Raw genomic sequence first — 20183 nt, 5'->3', positions numbered from 1 at the left:
GGGGACCACAACATGCAATGCTTTGATCGCTCCTGCAGTATGACGTAATGCTACAGCATTACATCATACTGCGATCTGACAAGCAGTCTATCAGGCCAACCCATGGGGATGGCTTGATAGGCATTCTGCCATGACATCAACGGGGCCTTTTAGAAGGACCCAGGCTACCATGACACCCGCACGTCTCTCCCAATCTCTTCGCGGGGGGCATTACAATGTTCGGGCGATTTAAATGCCGCTGTCAAATTTGACAGCGGCATTTAAAGGGTTAACAGCCCCGATCGGCCGCGCGGCTTGTCGGGGCCGTTGCCCGCGGGTGTCAGCTGTAAGAAACAGCTGACACCCGCGATGTATGGAGGGAGACAGCAGCATGATCTCCCTCCATACACGTCCTGCAACGGCAGGATGTAAAAACACAATAGGGTGGTCACTAAGGCTGTAACTCAAGATCAGTACAAGATAAATAATCTACATTTATAAAATGACTAAAAAAAAATAAAATAAAATAAAAAATAAACAAAACAAACAAACAAAAAAAAAAATCTGTTCAGGATGTATGATCAATCACAAAGTGACCACCAGCTGAGCCTGGTGGACCTCACTGACCCATAATGGTGGCCTGTTGGGTTCTGCCAAGCTGTCCGTCATGCATGCAGCACTATTCTTCCAGTCAAAAATGGTAAAATCTCCGGCAGAAACTGAGTTTTGGTAGAGTCTTAAACATTTTATCATCATAGATAGTTGAAATGTGAAACTTCTAAACACACTAGGCCTCATTTATCAAAAAGGTCTACAACAAAAACTATCCTTGTTGGCCAAAGCAACCAACCAGAGCGCAGCTTTCGTTTCTGATACTGTTCTAATAAAATGAAAGCTGCATTTGATTGGTTGCTATTCTTTTTTAGATAGTTTTAATACATGAGGCAGATGTGTCCAAAAAATACTTACTGATTGATTGGTCCCGCTCTGGATTTTGCCGCGTGGCCTTCATTTTCTTCCTCGGTGTTAGAATCTACGCCGTGATCACCTGGGCAGAGTAATAGAAAATAAACCCAGCCATTTGGAAAACTACTTCTAATACATCATCTTCAAGAGGCATAACCACTATTGAGGGCTATTGAGTTTGCACACTCTGAAGTGCTGTATGTCTTCTACGCCAGGTTCCTCAACGCTCTTATGCAGAGCACTCTATATGAGAGTAGCCTCTAAAACATGGGCTTAAATATAGGGGGATGCGGTTGCACCCGGGCCCAGGAGCCTTAGGGGCCTATAAGGGTTCTCTTCTCCATATAGGGAGCGCAGTGCTATGAATAAACCATTACCGTATTTTTCGCTTTATAAGACGCACTTTTTCCGCCTCCAAAGCGGGGGGGAAAAGTTCCTGCGTCTTATAAAGCGAATGTGCCGAAAATTCGTTCCGATCGCCATTTTTAGCGCGATCGCGATTTTAATGCGCGGACGTGATTTATTTAGCGCGAGTGCGCTAAATTCGCGATCGCACGAACAAATGTGCGATTAGTTAGAAGATTTCTCTCCTCCTGTCAAAAAAAAAAATCATTACTCACCTCCCCCGACATTCTGCGGCGCTGCTGCAGGCTGTCACTCCCTCCTGGTCCACAGCAGAACATTGCTTTCTGGACGCGGGACTTGAAATCCTAACTGTGATTGGCTAACACACGTGCGCCTTCAGCCAATCACAGCCATTCAATGATGTCATTGAATGGCTGTGATTGGCTGACGGCGTGTGTTAGCCAATCACAGTATTAGCTTTCTGGAGGCGGGGATTTCAAGCCCTGCGTCCAGAAAGCAATGCTCTGCCGGGAACCAGGAGGGAGCAACAGCCTGCAGCAGCGCCGCAGAACGCCGGGGGAGGTGAGTAATGATTTTTTCCCCCCTATTTTCCCGCTCTAAAACGGGGGTGCGTCTTATAAGGCGAAAAATACGGTATACTTGGGGGCCCAGTTACAGGTTTTGCATTAGGGCCCCGAATCTTCACGTTACGCCTCTCCGGTACACATTCCCCAGCAAGTTCTAAACTACTTCTATTATGCAACTTAATATTTCAACGCTAAGTGAAATCTATCCATATATTAGGGCCCTTTTACATGGAAACATAATCGTTCAAAAAGTTATCGGATCGTGTGAAGCTGAACAATAATGGTTCAGTGTAAACGCGACCAATGATTGAGCACCGAACGATAACTTGTTTGCTTACTGTTCATTTTATGAAGACATAAAAATAATCGTTCGTTCGCAAGTCGATACGTGTAAAAAGCGATCCTTCATTCCCATTCACTGGCACAGTCCTCTGAAAGACCAACAATCGAGTGAACGAGCGAATGACTAAAAAATGTAAACGATTATCTGCACGTGTAAAAGGACTACATTTTAAGCCCGTAAGGATGAAATGATTTTGGGGGGATTTTCATCTCCACTTTTCAAAAACCATCAATTTTTTATTGTTCCGTCGAAATGGCCGTACGAGGGCTTGTTTCTTTCTGTGGTGAACTGTAGTTTTTATTGGTACCATTTTGGGTTAGATACATCTCTTTTTGATAACTTTTATTGCGTTTGGCAATACAAACGAAATAAACATTTTGCCTCTATTTTTCTTTAGGTTTTTTTGTTTGTTTTCTTTCATTTTTTTTGCCGCGCAGCATAAATAGTGTGTTCAAGTTATTGTACAGGTTGTTACGGATCGGATGATACCAAATATGTGAGATTTTTACTTTTTTTTTTTTTTAAATACAAATAGGGAAAAGTGCACAAAAAAGGGTTATTGTTATTTTTTTTGTACACCATTTTACTTAACATTTTTTAGGTCTTTGTGGGGGACTTGAACCATAACAGCTATTCTGTACAGTTATGCCTTATTGCGTACAGTGTCTGGCGTCCGGCTGTGATAGCAACCCCTTGGCGCGTGCACCCTCGGTGAACCCTTTACATGTCTTGATCTACATAGACGTGGCCTGTAGAGGGTTAACAGCTTCTGAGCCTGCGCCATTCACAGGATGCAAGTATTCGTCCTACTGTGTTAGGTACCCCGCAGCTAGGGTGTAAATGTACGTACTGCGGCATTAAGGGGTTAAACCAAAAAACTCTGTCATTCGAACAATTCTCGTTCTGTATAAACCATCCTTAGGTCACTCTCACACATGCACTCAAAAACAGTGCTCGGAATCACAGCATTTTACCGTGATTTCAATCAATGTTTTTGAATGCATTGTGCAGCCTTTAACGCTCCCAATCATTGTAATGGGTGATGAGGTGCGTAAAAAAAAAAAAAAAGCAACAGACATTGGTCGAAAATCACTGCGTTAGAAATGCCGCGTTAGAGCGTAGGTCTGCAAAGCCCTATTGAAATCAATGGCGGGATTTTAAAGTATGCTGTGGTATCCTCAGCACCAAAGTGGCATGTTTGTGAGAGTGGCCTTAGACAGAAAAACAATCAGCATTTGTTTATTATCTCCATCGCTACTTGTATACCCGTGAGAGGTGTTAGTAAAATGAATAGGACTCAGTGTTCTATTCTATGCGTAGCTATTTTTGTGTTAGGTAGCCATCTTGAATGCCTCTTTTTATTATCTTCATTTGTCCTCTTTCTTGAGGATCTATAGATATTAAATGGTTACTCAAAAAGCCTCGAGTGAATAACTGAGGCCAGAGCTGTGGGAAATAGCTATGTAGCATTCAGACTGGCCAGCGGGTCGAGATGGCATGTTCCCAGGTTACAAAATCTTCTTTCTAAACAATTTATTGTTTACCATTAGTGTACTTTTGTGTTTTGAGAGGCTAACCATGCAGGATTCTAATGCGCTGCTTTGCCTGGCATTTTAGATGTTAAATTCCTTATCTTGCATATTCATATTGTGTTTATGTTTTATCGCCCAATGGCAATAAATGAATTACAATAATTCAAATTTATTATAATTGAAGCATGCGCCACTATAAAAACTGCTGCCTGTCAATCAATAAACAGATTACTTTGATCACGCTAAGTGGTGTTGTGGTGAAAGTTATTTCCAGAGCTCGGCTATTCTCTAACTGAATTTGGACCGCAGAAGCATATTGTATAACAAATAGTTTTGTTTGCACTAACAGAGGTAACCACACATACCTGGGGAGAACATACAAAACTCCATGCAAATGTGACGATTGAATCCATGGCACTTATCAAATACTAGGATGTGAATGTGGTGTTGAGAACTTTTCATATGATCAAGGGGTTCCCAAGGGTCTCCATGGTAGCGGAGGACCCCCGACAAGGACCTTTAGGTCTGCCAAAAACATGGCTGGACAGTTTGCCCATCAGTATTATACCAACAGGCAATAATGCTTTTGATGGAGAAATTAGGTAGCCTTTAAGAATACGGAGGACTTTAAGACGCCTTAAACTCAGGTCATGGTCAGGTCAAGTGCTGCATGAATAAAGTTTGGAGAGATTTTCGGAAGTAGGAGGATTTTGTCTTTTACTTATCATTTCCTAAGCATACGGGAAACAGCAGCAGTAGGAGTGTGTATAACATTTAGTAACGGTATTATATTATGCCAAGGTTGTTATCTCTCTAAAACTAGACAGGAGAAAACTACATTTATGCCAAAGACTTGTCAAATCCTTGATTTACCACTTTGTTTGTGATGTATCAGATGCCTAACTGAATTTTGATATATAATACACTGAAAGAGGACGATGCAGCTCAGACTCTTACTGTACCGTAATCACAAAGTGTTGTTGGTGGTTTTCTTTAAGAAAAGGCATGGCCGAAGCCATTTTGATCCACCTGGTTTTACATTTCCTTATGCTTTGGAATACTAAATACTCCAAAGAATTATATACTAAGCACTAGCGGATATACTCGGCTTCACCCGAGTTAATTTGATTTGAACATTTTATGAAGTAAAGGTTACTCTAGAGTAAACGACGAATAAAATATGTATACACATAGAGGAGCGTTAGATTCTCCTCAGGCTGCATGTACCAATGTCCCTCTGCAGAATGTGCCACTCCTCTCACTCTCCTCATTTAGGACCTGAAGAATGCTCACGCCAAATTCCATGCTTGTACGACACCGAGAAGTTACATAACATAGGGGTGCACTTACTTTTGCAATTAGCATTGAATAATAGAGTTTTGACCCTTTTACTTTTCCTACTTAGTACCCTAGGGATGCTTCTTTCAAATTTCATGTTTGTACCACATCGGGAAGTTAGAGAATTAGTGGCGAGTCAGTCAGTCAGGGCACACACACACACGCGCACGCGCACGCACACGCACGCACGCACACACACTTCATCCCATGCAACAGGGATCAGAAGCAGCACAGCAGTGGAGATAAAGAACCTGTAATGACGTCACCGTCATACTCCGCCCCTGATCACATGACGGTGACGCTCATCTCAAGTGAATGACTTACATGCTTCAGCCCTGATCACATGATGGAGACGTCATCAAATGTCTTGCATCTTTGTGCAGATTACAGGTGGACTACAAACCCTCTGCGGCCTCAGCTGCTATAAAACACTAACGAACACCTAGCAGGACAGCAGGGGTGTGTACGCACGTACCTGTGATAATGTCACCGTCATGTGATTGGGGTGGAGCATGTAGCTCCTTCACAGGGGATGAAGGCCATTTGATGATGTTGCAGTCATGTGATCAGGGGCAGAGCATGCAAGTCACTCACTCATGGACAGATGGACAGGTCGTTGTTAGCAGTTTGACTAGGAGTGCTCCAATCACCAGAGCTAATAGTCACAGTTTACTATCTAACCGAGTGTTCCTCAACTCCAGTCTTCACGACACACAACAGGTCATGTTTTCAGGATTTCCTCAGTATTGCACAGGCGATTTAATTATGGTCGGTGCCTCAGACATTACCACGGGTCTTCTTACTAAAGGAGATCCTGAAAACATGACCTGTTGAGGAACACTGATCTAACCCTCCCTGTACAATGACCTCCACAAAGGTCACAGAGCAGGCCTATAACACTCAGCCATAACACAGGGACTCCTCTCTTGTCCATTGTCGATGTGCCCCATCAGGCTGCCATAGGGAATGGAAAACAGACTAGTGGGCTTAACGGGCAGAGTGAAAGCTCTCAGATATTAGGATTTTTTTTCTCTTCAAGATCCATCGTGACATTGCAAAATTAGGCCCCATTCTTCATTGGATTAATCCGCACGTGGAAAACGCATGAAATGTTTTCCATAGGATAACTATGGAGAGTACAGCCCGATGTACACGAGCGCAAATCCACCGCGATTTTTCGCTCGCATATAAAAGACGCAGTGACTTTAAGTGTTCTCTCGCGGCGTAAATGCACTTACGTTAAAACGCAACGCCCGTGGACAGGCGGCCGTACAAGAAAAAAAAAAGGTTGCAAGTTAAGCTGATGTTTTCATTGGTACCTATTTGGGTGCAGACAAAATTTTTAATAAGTTTTTTATTGTGTTTTTAGGAGCCGAGAAGTTAAAAAAAAAAAATTAAAAAATGTATTTTTTCTGTATGCCGTTCACCATGACCGATAGGTTAGCCTGTGATTATATCTTTATTAGTATACAATATTAAGACCAAGCCATGAGAAGAAGCAGGCGGAGGGGAGGCAGAGCTAAATATACTCCACCACAGAGAGTTTGCTAATATCAAGGGATCAATTAGTAAAGATATGCGGGTGTAATATATGCGCACATACTAGTAATTCACAGAGAGGCGGGGGATCAAACACGATACGTACAACTGGATCCGTCTGATACCTCAGTGAGATGTGAAGAATAACCAATATGTACAAATATTTACACTTCATCTGACTGAACCATCACATTATTGTGATCCCCTCTGTGAATCAGGCCCAATGTCTGCGGGCGCATCTGATTTGCGTAATCTACACGGGTCACCTGCGCGGAAGAGTCGCAGTTCAAGCCGCCATGAATGAATTCGCAGTTCGGACGCCATAGAGCAGCATTGGCGTCCGCAGCTGAACTACAGCATGCGCATTTGCTTTGCAGATCTTTTGGTCCAGAAAACCCATCGCTGCTGCGCCATTTCACTGCGGTTCCCGCACAGACAGTTTCCATTGACGTCAATGGAAGATGTTCAATAAGCAGCACCCACGCAGTTGGATTCTGCAAGAAGAGCGGCGAGCCGTGCGGCCCATCCGCAGTACAGATGTCCGGGAAGAGTAGAGATCCGTGCAGAGGCCGCCGCCTGCAGACACAAGTACGCAGGGTCGCCGGCCTTGGGCAGGGTTGGAATTCACTGCGGGCTCCTGCTGATATGAGGTGTTTTCTGGCAAAAACGGCTCCAATCACTTCTGTGAAGTAGCAATCCCCCGACGCGGCTATCAGGTGCGTTAGACGAGAAACGCGAGAAGATAGGACATGCCCTGTATAGGACTCCATGCAAAAGAATAGGGTTCACATTTGCGAGTCTCGCAATGTACAAATCTCGTGCGAGTTTCTCAGCCGTGTGAAACCGGCCCAAGTTACCACTTTCTTGACCGACAGTAAGGCCTATTCCTGTCAACGAAGAAACTAACCGGCCTAGACCACCGTATCTGGTCAGACATAGGGGGGCATGATTAGGCCTCTGGCTGCCATGGCAACCATCGACACCCCATGATACGATTACGGAGGCGTAGACAGGTTGAAGGAGGGAGCCTCCTCCCTCCACAAATCCCATAGATGCCGCTAGCTGCATTGACTGGAACACCTAAAGGGTTAAATCTCCTGGCTTGAGGCTAGGGCCGATCCCGGCTGCTGCAGCAGGATGCAGCTGTCTGTTATAGCCATAATGGCTACAGAGGGTTCAGTGTCTGGGCTGTATAAAAACAAAAAAATTAAACAAAGAATGGACAGAGCTGCCTTAGGCCCCCTGTCCACGGGCGTTGCGGGAACCGCCACCCGGGAGCAGGAGCTGGCAGACGGATCTCCGCTGTCAGCCTATCTGACAGATAAGCTGACCGCAGAGAATCACGGCAATTCGCAGCATGCTGCGAATTGCCAGCTGCGAGCGGAGAATCGCAATGATTCTCCGCTCATGGACAGGGGGCCGGCACTTTCCATAGCAATGCTACGGAAAGCTTCAGATGGCGCGATTCGCCTGCGATTTACCGCCGGCGAAATCACGCCCGTCGACAGGGGGCCTTAATCAGGGGATTCGCCCACACTTATCCAATGCTGGTCTATTCTGCAGGGGAAACCAGAAAAATGTTCTAGCATTTTCAGGATAGGGTCTCATTCACACATGTGCTTTCAGTTTAGAGATGTTCCATTTAAGCTTCTACCGATTTCCGCTCAGCTACGCTTGCCTCCGTTACATCCGCCTTCCGTTTCTTAAACTGAAATAACAGCACCGACCGCTGCGCTATTGTTTCTGCAGAAAAGGAAATCCAATAGAAAGGACTCTTTCCAGGTGACAGACCCGAATGGGAAGGTTTCTGATGTCCATTTAACAGATAGGTTTTTAACCCCCTAAGGACAAGGCACTTTTTAGGGATGTCACTGACAGTTTTTTCAGTTTTTTTAGGTGTTAAAAAGCTAAAAAAAGTTTTTTTTTTATTTATAGTTTAAAAAAAAAAAAAAAGTATATTTACACTAAAAACCGAGTAAGCAGTGGATTCCTCACATTGTTTCAGACATTTTGATATATAATTTGTTCAGGATTACAAGGCGCTTATGGCAACGGTTTTGGCTGGCGTATAGTCAGATATATATATTATTCTGTTAATTTTTTTTAAACTTATTTTGATAAATATGTTTTTTAACCACTATGTCCACCATGACGTCATATAAGACCTTTGGGGGTCATTCACGTGGTCTTTTTCTTTGCTTATTTCATGCTCTTCCACTGTAGCTGGAGCATCCATAGGAACCCCATTTACAGGGAAAAATAACCCCCTGTAGTGACATCAGTCACCGGCAGAGCTGTTCAAGGTCTGCAAGGACCCTGCAGCTCTGCTGTGACAGGGGATCCTGGCAGTCACGTGTAAACCCGCCAGGTTGTATAGTGGAAAGAACACTTCCACTTTTTAGTACATAGCGCTGATGGAACGCTATAGAGCCTTGAAAGGAGAAGGCAGAAGTGGTTAAAAAACGCACGCACGCACACACGCACGCACTTCTCCCTTCTCTTCCAGGTTCTCCGCTGTGACTAACACCTGAGAACCCGACCTGCTCCTGTAAGATTGCAGGTGCAGAGGCTTTAATCCCGCATCATATTTCTGCTATCGGAGGGGATTAAAGCCCAGGACCAAACACCATATTATTTACCGTGCTTGGTCCTTAAGGGGTTAAAATGAACACTCATAGAAGGTTAGAAGGACAAAAGAATATAAACAAATGCAATAAAAATCAGATGTAAACGGAAGCCAGCAGAAACAAAATCGTAGAAAAGGTCTCCTTTTTTTTAACAGATCCGTAAAAATAAAACTACGCTTTCCGTTTGAGCTCCTTTCTGCCATCTGTCCCATTTGTTGTTTTTTTTTTTATAAATTGATTGGTTAAAAAAAAAATGCTGATGTTAACGACCCTAACTTGGTATTGTGGATCTTTTTATTCCTCACATGTTCCTAGTTTTCATTAGTCAGGTGTCTCAGCGTGTTCAATCACTTATGTAGCTCACCTCTTGTTTTTCTGATGCTGCAGACTGCTTTCACTCAGTTTTCCTTTGGGGTCTCCAGCGCATTAATTAAACTGTCCACCCTGAGAATAGCCGATGCCCTCAGAGAGCTGAGAAGCCAACTAATAACTAGGCAGCATGGAGAGACTAGTCTCAGCGGTGAGCCAGTGGCATCATGGGATATGGCGATGCAAAGCATCACTCCTGGGGAACACACATCGCCGTTAGGCGTCCTCGGTGTAATACACACTACATGAGGGCGGGTTATTCTTATAAACACTACATGATGGCGGGTTATTCTTATAGCACAAACACTACATGATGGCGGGTTATTCTCACCCTGAAGGATCCGCAATAGACTCTCATCGGTTTCCATCTCTACTTGCTCGAGGCAGAGTTGTCGGATCTCCTCCAGAGATAAGTCCTGCGGTATAAATGACAACATAAGTACATCTCACAGGTGTAAAGTACACGACCCTGTGCTGCACAGATCACAGAGGGGGCCATGGGAAAAAACATGTCCTAGAGGGAAAATGTACTTTGTGCAGAGTGTTAAGGCAGCAGTATGCAGTCCTAAGCTCTCGCTCACGACCTGAAGGTTGCAAGTTCAATCTCTGCATGATTCAGGTAGCCAGCTCAAGGTTGACTCGGCCTCCCATCCTTCCAAGGTCGGTAAAATGAGTACCCAGCTTGGTGGGGGGTAATAAATGAATTACCTGAAAGTGCTGCGGAATAAGTTGGCGCTATACAAATAAGTCCCTTTCCCCTTACTTAGGTTTGAAGATTGAAGGGGTTCTATGGATAACCAGGGATCGCACCCAGAGGTGTCGGCGCTCGTTTACAAACGCAGGGCCCTATAGGATACATTCCTGTGCCCTATGGCCGACTATATGGGATAACCAACACGACCCCATGCACAGCTTCCTACTGCGATATTTGGCACAGATCCGCCCACAGAATGTGCCCTGTCAACAGGCAAGATCCGCGTGCCAATTCCAACATGGAAGCTCTTGGAAACGTTATTTTCTGTATCAGAAGTCCACACTTGGATTCTGCCCACGGACAGGCCAAATTCTGCATGCAGATCCGCGACAGAAAGACGCTAATTTTGACGCAATTTTTTGAGCCAGAATCCACCATTGAAAATTCCGCCATGTGATCGCCCCCCTCTTACTGATAATAAACTAGTAACACTTCTATATTTGAAAACATTCTTACTCTGCGGCACTTCCCCCACCTGCCTAAGGCCTCATGTCCACGGGTACGCAACGTTTCCCTGAGCAGAATCCCGCAGCGGATTCCACCCGGCCCGCAGGCACGAGGCCAGAAAATACATTATTCTCACCTGTCCGGGCGCTGCGGGGCTCTCCTCCGTCGCAGCCGGATATTTTTTCTTCTGCACAGCGGATGCGCTCGGGACGCCGGCGGTGAGCCGCACGCATGCGCCGTCCTGGCTTTTTTTTTAAAACTCCTGCTTTCCTGTAGCGCGGACGCAGTCACAGCTGCGGACTCGGACGGTGTCCATTGGCTTCAATAGAAGCCGCGGAAGCTGTCTATGCAGGAAAATCACATAAAAATGCAGCATGCTGCGGTTGTTTTCCCACACGTGCTATCCCCAGCGGGAGACCTGCAGAAACCATTTGCATGAGATAGCAGATGTAACGCTTTTTCCGCGCGAAAGTGGAAAAAAAAAATCCGTAATCCCACGACCAGCCTTTCCCCCACCTCCCTACTTGATTTTAAGCTTCAGATCCTTAGTGCACCTCAGCTGTATTTGCGGATGCACTGCGGATCGTCCGCACCCATTGACTTCTATTGAGCCCGTCCGCAGGGAACCCGCACTGAAATGGAGCATGCTGTGATTTGTTTTCCGCACCAAGCGGTCTGCAAATCAGATCTGCATGCTTGAATTCAGTTGCGGATGCCAATGCTTCCCTATGGGCACTTTGGATCGCAGATCTTCTGTGCGGGTGACCCATGTGGATTCCGCACATCAGATCCGCCCGTGGACATTGGGCCCGAGATGTTTGCAGTGTTGTTTCGTTACCTTCAGCATGTCCGGCAGCATTTTCTTGAGCTTCTTGTCCCCCAGCACCCGGAAGCATTGCTCCAGCATCTCCTTGCGGTCCGCGATGTAGAAGCTGATGGGCTTGAGCGGCACATTGAGGTCCAGCCCCCCCTCCTCTATGTCGCTCAGCTCCTCCGCATCCTCTTCCTTGGTCCCGCTGAGCAGCGCAGAGGCGTCCGCTTCCTGAAATCACAGCTTTAATGTTAATAGTCCAGCAAAACAGTGGAGTGTGGAGATCTACAAGTATCAGCGGACGTCATGAGCGCTGCGGGCCGCACACGGGGTCTAGTTTGGGGTTACAGGGCGCACACGGCGATGGTTTAGGTCGGCAGTAGGTTGTTTTATTTAATATATATTATTAAAAAAATTTATTCTGTAATTTTTTTTTTTTTACTTATTTTTGTAACCCCTTTTTTTTACCCTCTATAACCGCCATGACATCATACAAGACCTCTGGGGGTCATTCACATTGTCTTGTAACTGCAGCACGGCTCACGTTGATTTTAGTGAAAGCCGTGCCTGCAGTTACAAGTGTCGGCCACTACACAGGGATCGGAGCTAAAACGTCCGTTCCGGCCCCTGCGTCATTGCAGCGCACAATCAGCCGATCGGTCGGGGTCTCTAGCGACAGACCCCGGCCGATCAACTATTGATGACCTACGCTGAGGATAGCTCACCAATAGTATTCTCCCTGGAACACCCCTTTAATTATGGTGTATATTTGGGTGATCCTATTGGCTTTAATGGCCAATTTCAGTCCGCAATACAATAGGATATGCTGATATTTTTTTCACGTGCTTGCTACAGCGTCTGCACACAGGATAGTAACCGCCCAGGAGCTGCCGTCCATCAGTGACATCTGCACTGGGTACAGCAATGAATGGGTCACATGACCCCATAAGTCCAGGAAGAAAGGGACAAAAAAAAGAGCACCTGCTGGCTGGACTCCGTGCTCCTCCTCTTCCTCCCCACCTGAGAGCCCAGGTCACAGGACACCGACCTCCTCCTCTTCTTCTTCTCCCTGGAGCTTTTCTTACCCCCAGTCATACTGCACGTGGAATGGTCAGTGGTGAGACTGCGGAGGGATCACCAGCTGTGTGCAGTCATAAGTCTGCGGAGGGATCTCCAGCTGTGGTGATGCGCTGGTACTTCACAGATCTACTACAAAAGAGAACAACACACGTGACCGTCAGCGCGCTCCCACCTATCACGGCTCTGCTCTCACTTGTCCCTAGCGGCATACCGTCCACAGCCGCACAGGACTGGAAAAAGCCTGGGCCGCCATGCCAAGTGAGGGCACACTATGACAGCGAATATAAAGGAACTAAACCCAAGTACTCCACGAGGCACCCCTCTATAGGAATACGCGCGCTCATAATAATTAACGGTTTTAGTGTGTCTGAGGGAAAGCTGAAGCATAGCAGCTCGGCGGGAGAGCGTCACTTCCGGTGTTCGCAGCGGCATCACGTGACTCGAGGATGAGCGAGAGGAGAGCGAGTACGGTGTGTGATAACATGTGCTTAGCAGCCCTTGTGTATACAGTTAGGCTATGAGCACACGGGACGGACCCGCGGCGGGTTCAAATCTCAGTGATTTTTTTTTATTTACGCAAAATATCCGCTGCGTAATTATTGTGTTGGCAAAGCGGATTTTTCAGCACGTTTCGGCAGCAGAATTTAACCTGGAAGTACTCTAGAAGCCAAATCCCCCGTTTGTTTCCGCGAGGGCCGGTTGCATTTAGAGCTGATGTGCATTTAAATTCGCATTGTTCAGTAAAGTAAACGAACGGAAATCAAAATTGCAGTAAAAGCGTGATCGCTGTGAGATGCCGCCCTTACGCCCGCAGCGGTAGTCTTAGTCGCGGCGCGGCTGCGTGGCTTCTGGTTGTTTTTTATTTTTTTAGAGGCGAACAAAAGAAAAATAATTCCGTCGTTACTGTTTTTTTTTACAGCGCTCACCGCGCAATAAATAACGTTTTCATCGTCTGGTTCGTTATGAACACGCGGATATCTGCTGTGCGGCTTTTTTGACACAAATTTTGGGGTTATTTTATGCATTTTAAAAAAGGGTTTTGTGGGGAAAAACTTTGTTTTTTTTTTCTTTCAGTTAGGGCCGGGTCACACGAACGTCTTCGCGCTGTGCGACGAGCTGGTGTATCGCCGTGGAGGGCAGCAGTTTTGCGCACGCCGTCATGGCTTTCTTTATTCCCTGCTCTGCTGCTCAGAGACATTACATATAAACGCTGCCCATCCACCATGTAATTGTGTACGTACAGCGTTTATTACACGTCCACAGAGGACGATACGGCTTTATTGCACATAACAGGTGGAAGAAGAGCCCGTGCTGCGTCCTTTTACGTGATATATATATACACAAGTGCGAATGGACCACTGACTCAATCGCGTATCAGACGATGAAGGTCCGCACGTGTGAGCCACCCTTAGGGTGCATTCAGACGACCGTATATCGGCAGGGTATTCACGTCGGCCGATATACGGCATCTCTCTCTCTCTGCAGGGGGAGGAGGCTAGAAGAGCCGGGAGCAGTGCACTGAGCTCCCGCCCCCTCTCCGCCCCTCTGCACCCCTCTGCACCCCTCTGCACTATTTGCAATGAGGGGAGGCGGGATGGGGCGGAGATAACTCCTGCCACTTAGCCCTGCCCCCGTCCCGCCTTCTCTCATTACAAATAGTGCAGAGCACTGCTCCCGGCTCCTCCAGCCTCCTCCCCCTGCAGAGAGAGACGCAGTATATCGGCCGGCGTGAATACCCTGCCGGTATACGGTTGTCTGAATCCAGCCTTAAACTGTATGGAACTTTATCGATGCTATTTTTTTAGTCCTTAGCGTTCGGTTGCTGGGATAGTACACTGCATTACTTAGGTACTGCGTTGTACTAAGCCTATGACAGCAGCTATTAGACTGCAGGAGGCGGGGCCTAATAGGCTGAATTACATGACATGGAGGCCTTTCTCAGGCTTCCGGCAGCAGTGAGAACCCATTAGTACTTTGTAATCGCACTGATGGGTGCCCATGGGGGACAGAGCCCCCTCCCCCAGTCATCTGCTTACATTCTGTAGTCGCTATTGATTATGGCAGGTAAGGGGTTAAACTGCCAGGATCTGAGGTTTCTCCTCTCCCGGCAGTTAGAGCAGGAGCCTGGCTGTCAGGAGTCAGCCAAGCCATTGCCTTAATAAGATGTTTGTGCAGATTTAGGCCGGCTTCACACGGGCAAGAAAATCGTGTGAAGTTTGTGTGTTGCAAGACGCACATACTTGAACCCCATTCTTTGAATGTGGTCATGCACGTAAGCGATACTTTCCTGCGTGGCACATCGCGGAACGTTCGATCTGGCTGCGTGATCTCGCATCACAGCGCCCATTGATTGCAACGGGGCCAGCGGCAGCAGCATCTTCCCCATTGAAAGCAATAGGGATGTGAAGGCGGCCTATTTATTCCAGAAGTCCCGCACTGATGGGTAGAAGTGACCGAGCAGTGAAGTCGGCGTGCATGTCACCATACTGTGTGGTCTGCGGCAGGCTGGCTCTACACACTGACAAGTCACTATACAACCTGAACCCACTTACAGGTGACCGGACTATCACAAATAGAACCTGCAGCAAATATGACCTGCTAGCGGGGTCATCGGCGAGCCACCGGGGGGATTACCGCCAACAGAGCAGATCTAGGGCCGTTTCATATCTGCAGTGGAATCTCCGGTCGTCGGCTCCGTCGCAGATCCGGAACAAATACCAGAAGCAATAGCCCTGCGTGCTGGATGCCGCACAAAATCCGCCCGTGTGCGTTCAGATCAGTTTGGCCAGGGGGTTCCCCTTTTCTGCTCCCCGAATGCGGATGTGAAAGCACCACTGGCCTCATTTTCCTTCTGTGCTCATGACTTTTCTTTTTCCTTTTCTCTTAGGAACCCCCACTGCTTCCTCAGGTTCCCATAATCCGCCTTCCCAGACCGCCCTCGCCGTCCGGACGCGGCTTTGATCCATCCTCAGCGCGAGCTTTGGCACATCATAACTCCGATGCCCATCAGAAGATTCGGTCTAACCTTCGCCTCCACTTTCTGCGCAGCCGCCTCGCCTCTTCGGGGCTCCCGGTCACCTTTACTCTCTACCAGCGTGTCGCGGTGTCGGCGGAGCGGTTTAATGCCTGTGACATTGAGGGACATAACTTCCAGGTCTCCAACCTGCAAACACCTCTAGGTGTGCAGAAGGAGGCGCTCATCCGGGGGCCGGACATCATCTCTTACGCCTTCCATCTGTAGGGACTGCATATTACTATGTGCATGATGAATGGATGATGGTGTGTAAATACACATACGGGCCGCTACTACGTCTCATGTCGTTATTGTATCTATAGGGGTTGCAGGATGGGGCACATATGTAATCCAGATGGGTGCCTCCCCTGGAAGTAATATTGCAGGACAGATTACCCCAGAGGCACAGTTTGGGCACCATCATAGGGGCAAGTGTGACACAGACCCCAAATACAGCCGAAGCCCCCATGCACACAGGTGGATTGTTGCTGCGGAATCCAGAGCGGGCGTCCGCCTCCCGCAGCAATAACGTAACATGCTACGAAAAAATGATCCCTGATGCACACGAGCGGTTTCTGCTTACGGATGAAAAATCGCAGCATGCTCCATTTTCCTGCGGTTCTCGCACAGATTACTCCCGTGGAAGCTGTCCGACCCGTGGCTAGTCCGCAATTGACATTGCAGATGGGCCGCGGACTCCACTGGAAAAGCAAGAGTTTAAAAACATAAAATCTGTACTGCGCATGTCTGATAGCGAGCCGCGCGGACCGTCCGCAGTACAGAGAAGAAGGAAATACAGGTACGCGCGGATGCCAACTGCGTACAAGGTGGGATTCCACTGCGGGCTCCCACATGCGGAATCCAACACGCCCGTGTGTATGTGGCCCAATGTGACCCTCTAGGCCTTTAGAAACAAAGATGGCCGACCCTCTTCTCTGACCACTGGATGCACATTATAGGCATATTCACTTGTACATTGTGAGCATGCTCAGAGTGCAGAACACATGCTCTGCCTGTTCATCAATGCCAGGAGCATCGCTCTAGCTGTTCATCATTACGGTGTATTCACAGACCAATATACTGCTACATTGTGTGTTTCTGACAATCGCCAGTTGTTCGCTTTTTTTTTTACACGTAAAAATGCATGTGTTACAAAAAAAAAAACATGAAATTCCATTGATTTTGTGCTTAAATACACATCTATTGATTTCAGTGAACCATTAGTGTGTGATACGCACAAAGATAGGACCCGCAACGTGAACGTACAATGCCTGTTTACGCTGGCGTGGATAAGTCCTTACTGTAGCGCACCCCACGGAGCATGCTCACATTGTGCATCATCCAAAAGCAAAGCATCAAAATGACGGCGCCCAAAACGGTTATGCAGTTTATTGTGGCCGGACGGCCGTGCAGCAGAGAAATGGATGGACCTGGAGAGTAAGTATACAGCCGCTTCTCAGTGCCATAATTAGTATATATGCTGTGATCGGGCTACTCAGCAGGGACAGAATGGAGAGGGATGGATGAGATCTTCCCTGTATGTCACATACGAGGCCACCACCTCGTGAAATGGATGGACCTGGATAGTAAGTATACAGCCGCTTCAGTGCCATAATTAGTATATATGCTGTGATCGGGTTACTCAGCAGGGACAGAATGGAGAGGGTTGGATGAGATCTTCCCTGTATGTCACATACGAGGCCACCACCTCATGTTATGTTGCCCGCTGGCCATACAGCAAACCAGCAGGCATTACACTTAGTCGGCAGCTCTGGTCTGACGGTGGCAGTGCAGAGTCTGACAACTGACCTCTATACCCCCCAATGTCTACATGTGCCATCCTGTACACAGTGCAGACGTCAGCGGTCACAGACTCCACACTGCCGCCACCAGTCCAGAGCGTAAGTGGAATGCCTATGGGGATGCTGCTCAGCCAGAGGCCAATAGAGGATGGGGGATCACTATTACTACTGGGATACTGTATGGGTCACTTATTACTACTGGGGCCACTCTGGGGGCGTTATTACTATACAGTCTCACAATTACAATAAATCCTTTGAAGGCAACCAAAAGGCCGGCTTTACACGAAAAAACCCCAAAAAACACAAGCATGCGCCCAATGAGTTTAATATGTTATTTTTGCATGGAAAATTAACGAAAATGCACGCACAAAAAAAAAAAACACGTGACTGTGGCCATTGAAGTCAACGGCTTCTATTCACTGCGCATTACACATGTAACACACAGCACAAATGTGTTTGTGTGAATAAGCCCTTAGGGCTCCCACACACTTGCGGTTTTTTGAACGCGAATGTCAATGGGACATTCTAATGTTAAAAACGCATCACACAAAAATCACAGAAGCACAAACTTGGGATGCGGTTTTACATTAGAAAGTCCCATTGACAATCGCGTTAAAAAAACCAGCTAGTGGGTAGGAGCCCTAAGGCTGATGTGGCCCTTGGTGAAATAGAGTTGGTCACCCCTGATCATGATTGCATCAGCTGGATCATGAGCACTGTGCACTCCGGCAGGTCACATGATTCACTCTGATGTCACAGATTACTATGGGATTAACCCAAAAATGTGAATACGAACGCTCCTTCACACGAGCGTATACGCAATTGTGCCTGCCTCAGCGCACCGTCTCTGTGCTATGAATGAGGTAGACTAGCGCGTTTCTGTACATATTTTAGTCTACTTTTGGGAACACATGGCACTGGTTTTTGCGCACAGGACACTACCGCATTCCAATGTAAATTGCTATTTAGCCTAATTAGGTCCAGATGTTTTTTGCACAGAATTGCGCATCACACCTCCCATAGACCGATGCACACTGCAGGTTTTCTCACTTGCACAAAACAAATGAAAAACCCATTGAAAGCAGTGGGCCCTATTCTCTGCGTATTACGCGTGCAAATACATCCGTGTGAAGCGGCCCTGAATATGCATTAGTATACGTCGGTAGCCTAAAAAGACCCTACATGCTGAGCTGACTGGGGAGCACAGATTAATCAATACAGGCGCAGTGTCTTAGATTAACGAGGTGTACTTATGCATAGTGTGCATCAGGTAGTTGAAGCTGGTGCGGCCATCTTTGTTTCTCCAGGCCCGAAGGGTCACTTTAATCCTTGAGGCCTAACAGAGCTCTTACTTCTAAGGAGACGCACACCTGGGCAGGATGGGTTTTCAGGGTCTCCATTCAGTGAAGGTTGCTCCATACTATCCAGTGGTAATGTACCTTTTCCTCCGGGATGCATACTGCAGTCACATGGGTTTTTTGCAAGCACAAATGCACAAAAAAATATGACAGTGAAACACGCTCATGTGCGCAGAAATACGCAACACCCATTGTGCAGATGTGCTTACTCCCGTGTTACACCAGCCTAAGGGCTCATTCACATGGGCGTATGCGGGAAACTCAGTGTTGCACGCATTACAGCCCATACTCACTGCTGGCAAAGGTCACACACAGGCTGTGATTGGCACCGCACATGCCCAGGAATCTGGCGTCACGAACATGCGCAGTGTGATTTTTTTTTCTTTTTTTAAACAGAACGGGGATGCGTATCAGAACACTGCCCCCCGCAATGTACACGTATGGACAGCATATCATACGTAGCCCATACAAAGGCTGTGTTTGATACACGGTGAAATAGAACAGGTGTGAATGGAAGACTAAAAGTCCAATGACTTATTTCCCCATTCACCGCATGGGAAATGCGTGTGCGTAATACGCAGTGACAATACGTCCGTGTGAATGCATATACAAATCTTATGTTCAGTGTTGTGTGAAATGTGGATTACTTGCACAAGACAACTCAGCAATATACCAGTACATTGCAGGCTCCCTGTCATCCCCACTTTTTCGTATTTGCTATTGTTTTGGCTAGCAGTCTTGTCTGCAGTCATTGTATTCCCTCCTTAGAGCCCTGTGGTCAGATCCTACGGTGTTCTTAACAAGCATAGATCAACCTAATTGCATGTCGGTTGTCACTGGATCACACCGGCAGAGGACTGAAGGATTACTACAGCCGTTGGTCCCCATACATAGTGCATCCTTGGCAGTACATACGGCGGACCATTGTTATGCCGGCATAAAAGATCTAATCAGCCAACAAATGAGTCTTGGCTTGTTTGTTGGCTGGTCGCTACCAATATATACATGGTGGATGGTTGGGCAAATGTTCATGCCCAATCATCACCCTGTACAAAAGGGTAAAGGCCAAGATGTTGGGTACTGCAATCACTTCTTTATCAATCGTCTCCCAAAGTCTGTATACTACTGTTATAACTGGCCTCTACAGAGTGTTCGATTAGCCATGTTAGGAAAGCTCGGCACATTTCACGTCACTCACTATTCTGTTTTGAAGGGCAATGGAAGGTGTCATCCACTTATTTCCAATGAGTCTCCATATGGTCCAGATCACTAAATCATCCACATCACATTCTG

General features: G+C 47.0%; 1 protein-coding gene across 2 annotated transcripts in view; it reads right to left on the bottom strand.

Moving 5' to 3' along the window:
- CAAP1 (caspase activity and apoptosis inhibitor 1) overlaps positions 1-12757 on the bottom strand; it is a 34426-nt gene extending 21669 nt beyond the window's left edge. Inside the window, exons 1-4 of one of the 2 annotated variants that reach the window (XM_066604303.1) lie at positions 12658-12757; positions 11665-11868; positions 9957-10041; positions 949-1027 (exon numbers count right to left, since the gene is read on the bottom strand). In XM_066604303.1, the coding sequence (XP_066460400.1) occupies positions 949-1027; positions 9957-10041; positions 11665-11868; positions 12658-12732 (443 nt within the window). In that variant the 5' untranslated portion in view covers positions 12733-12757. Of the gene's footprint in view, positions 1-948; positions 1028-9956; positions 10042-11664; positions 11869-12618 lie in introns of both variants that reach the window. The other variant, XM_066604302.1, reaches the window with a different exon arrangement.
- Between the last annotated feature and the right edge of the window lie 7426 nt (positions 12758-20183).

This window comes from Eleutherodactylus coqui, chromosome 5, assembly GCF_035609145.1.
Source record: "Eleutherodactylus coqui strain aEleCoq1 chromosome 5, aEleCoq1.hap1, whole genome shotgun sequence".
Classification (NCBI taxonomy): Eukaryota; Metazoa; Chordata; class Amphibia; order Anura; family Eleutherodactylidae; genus Eleutherodactylus; species Eleutherodactylus coqui.
This window is presented reverse-complemented; position numbering and strand designations above follow the sequence as displayed.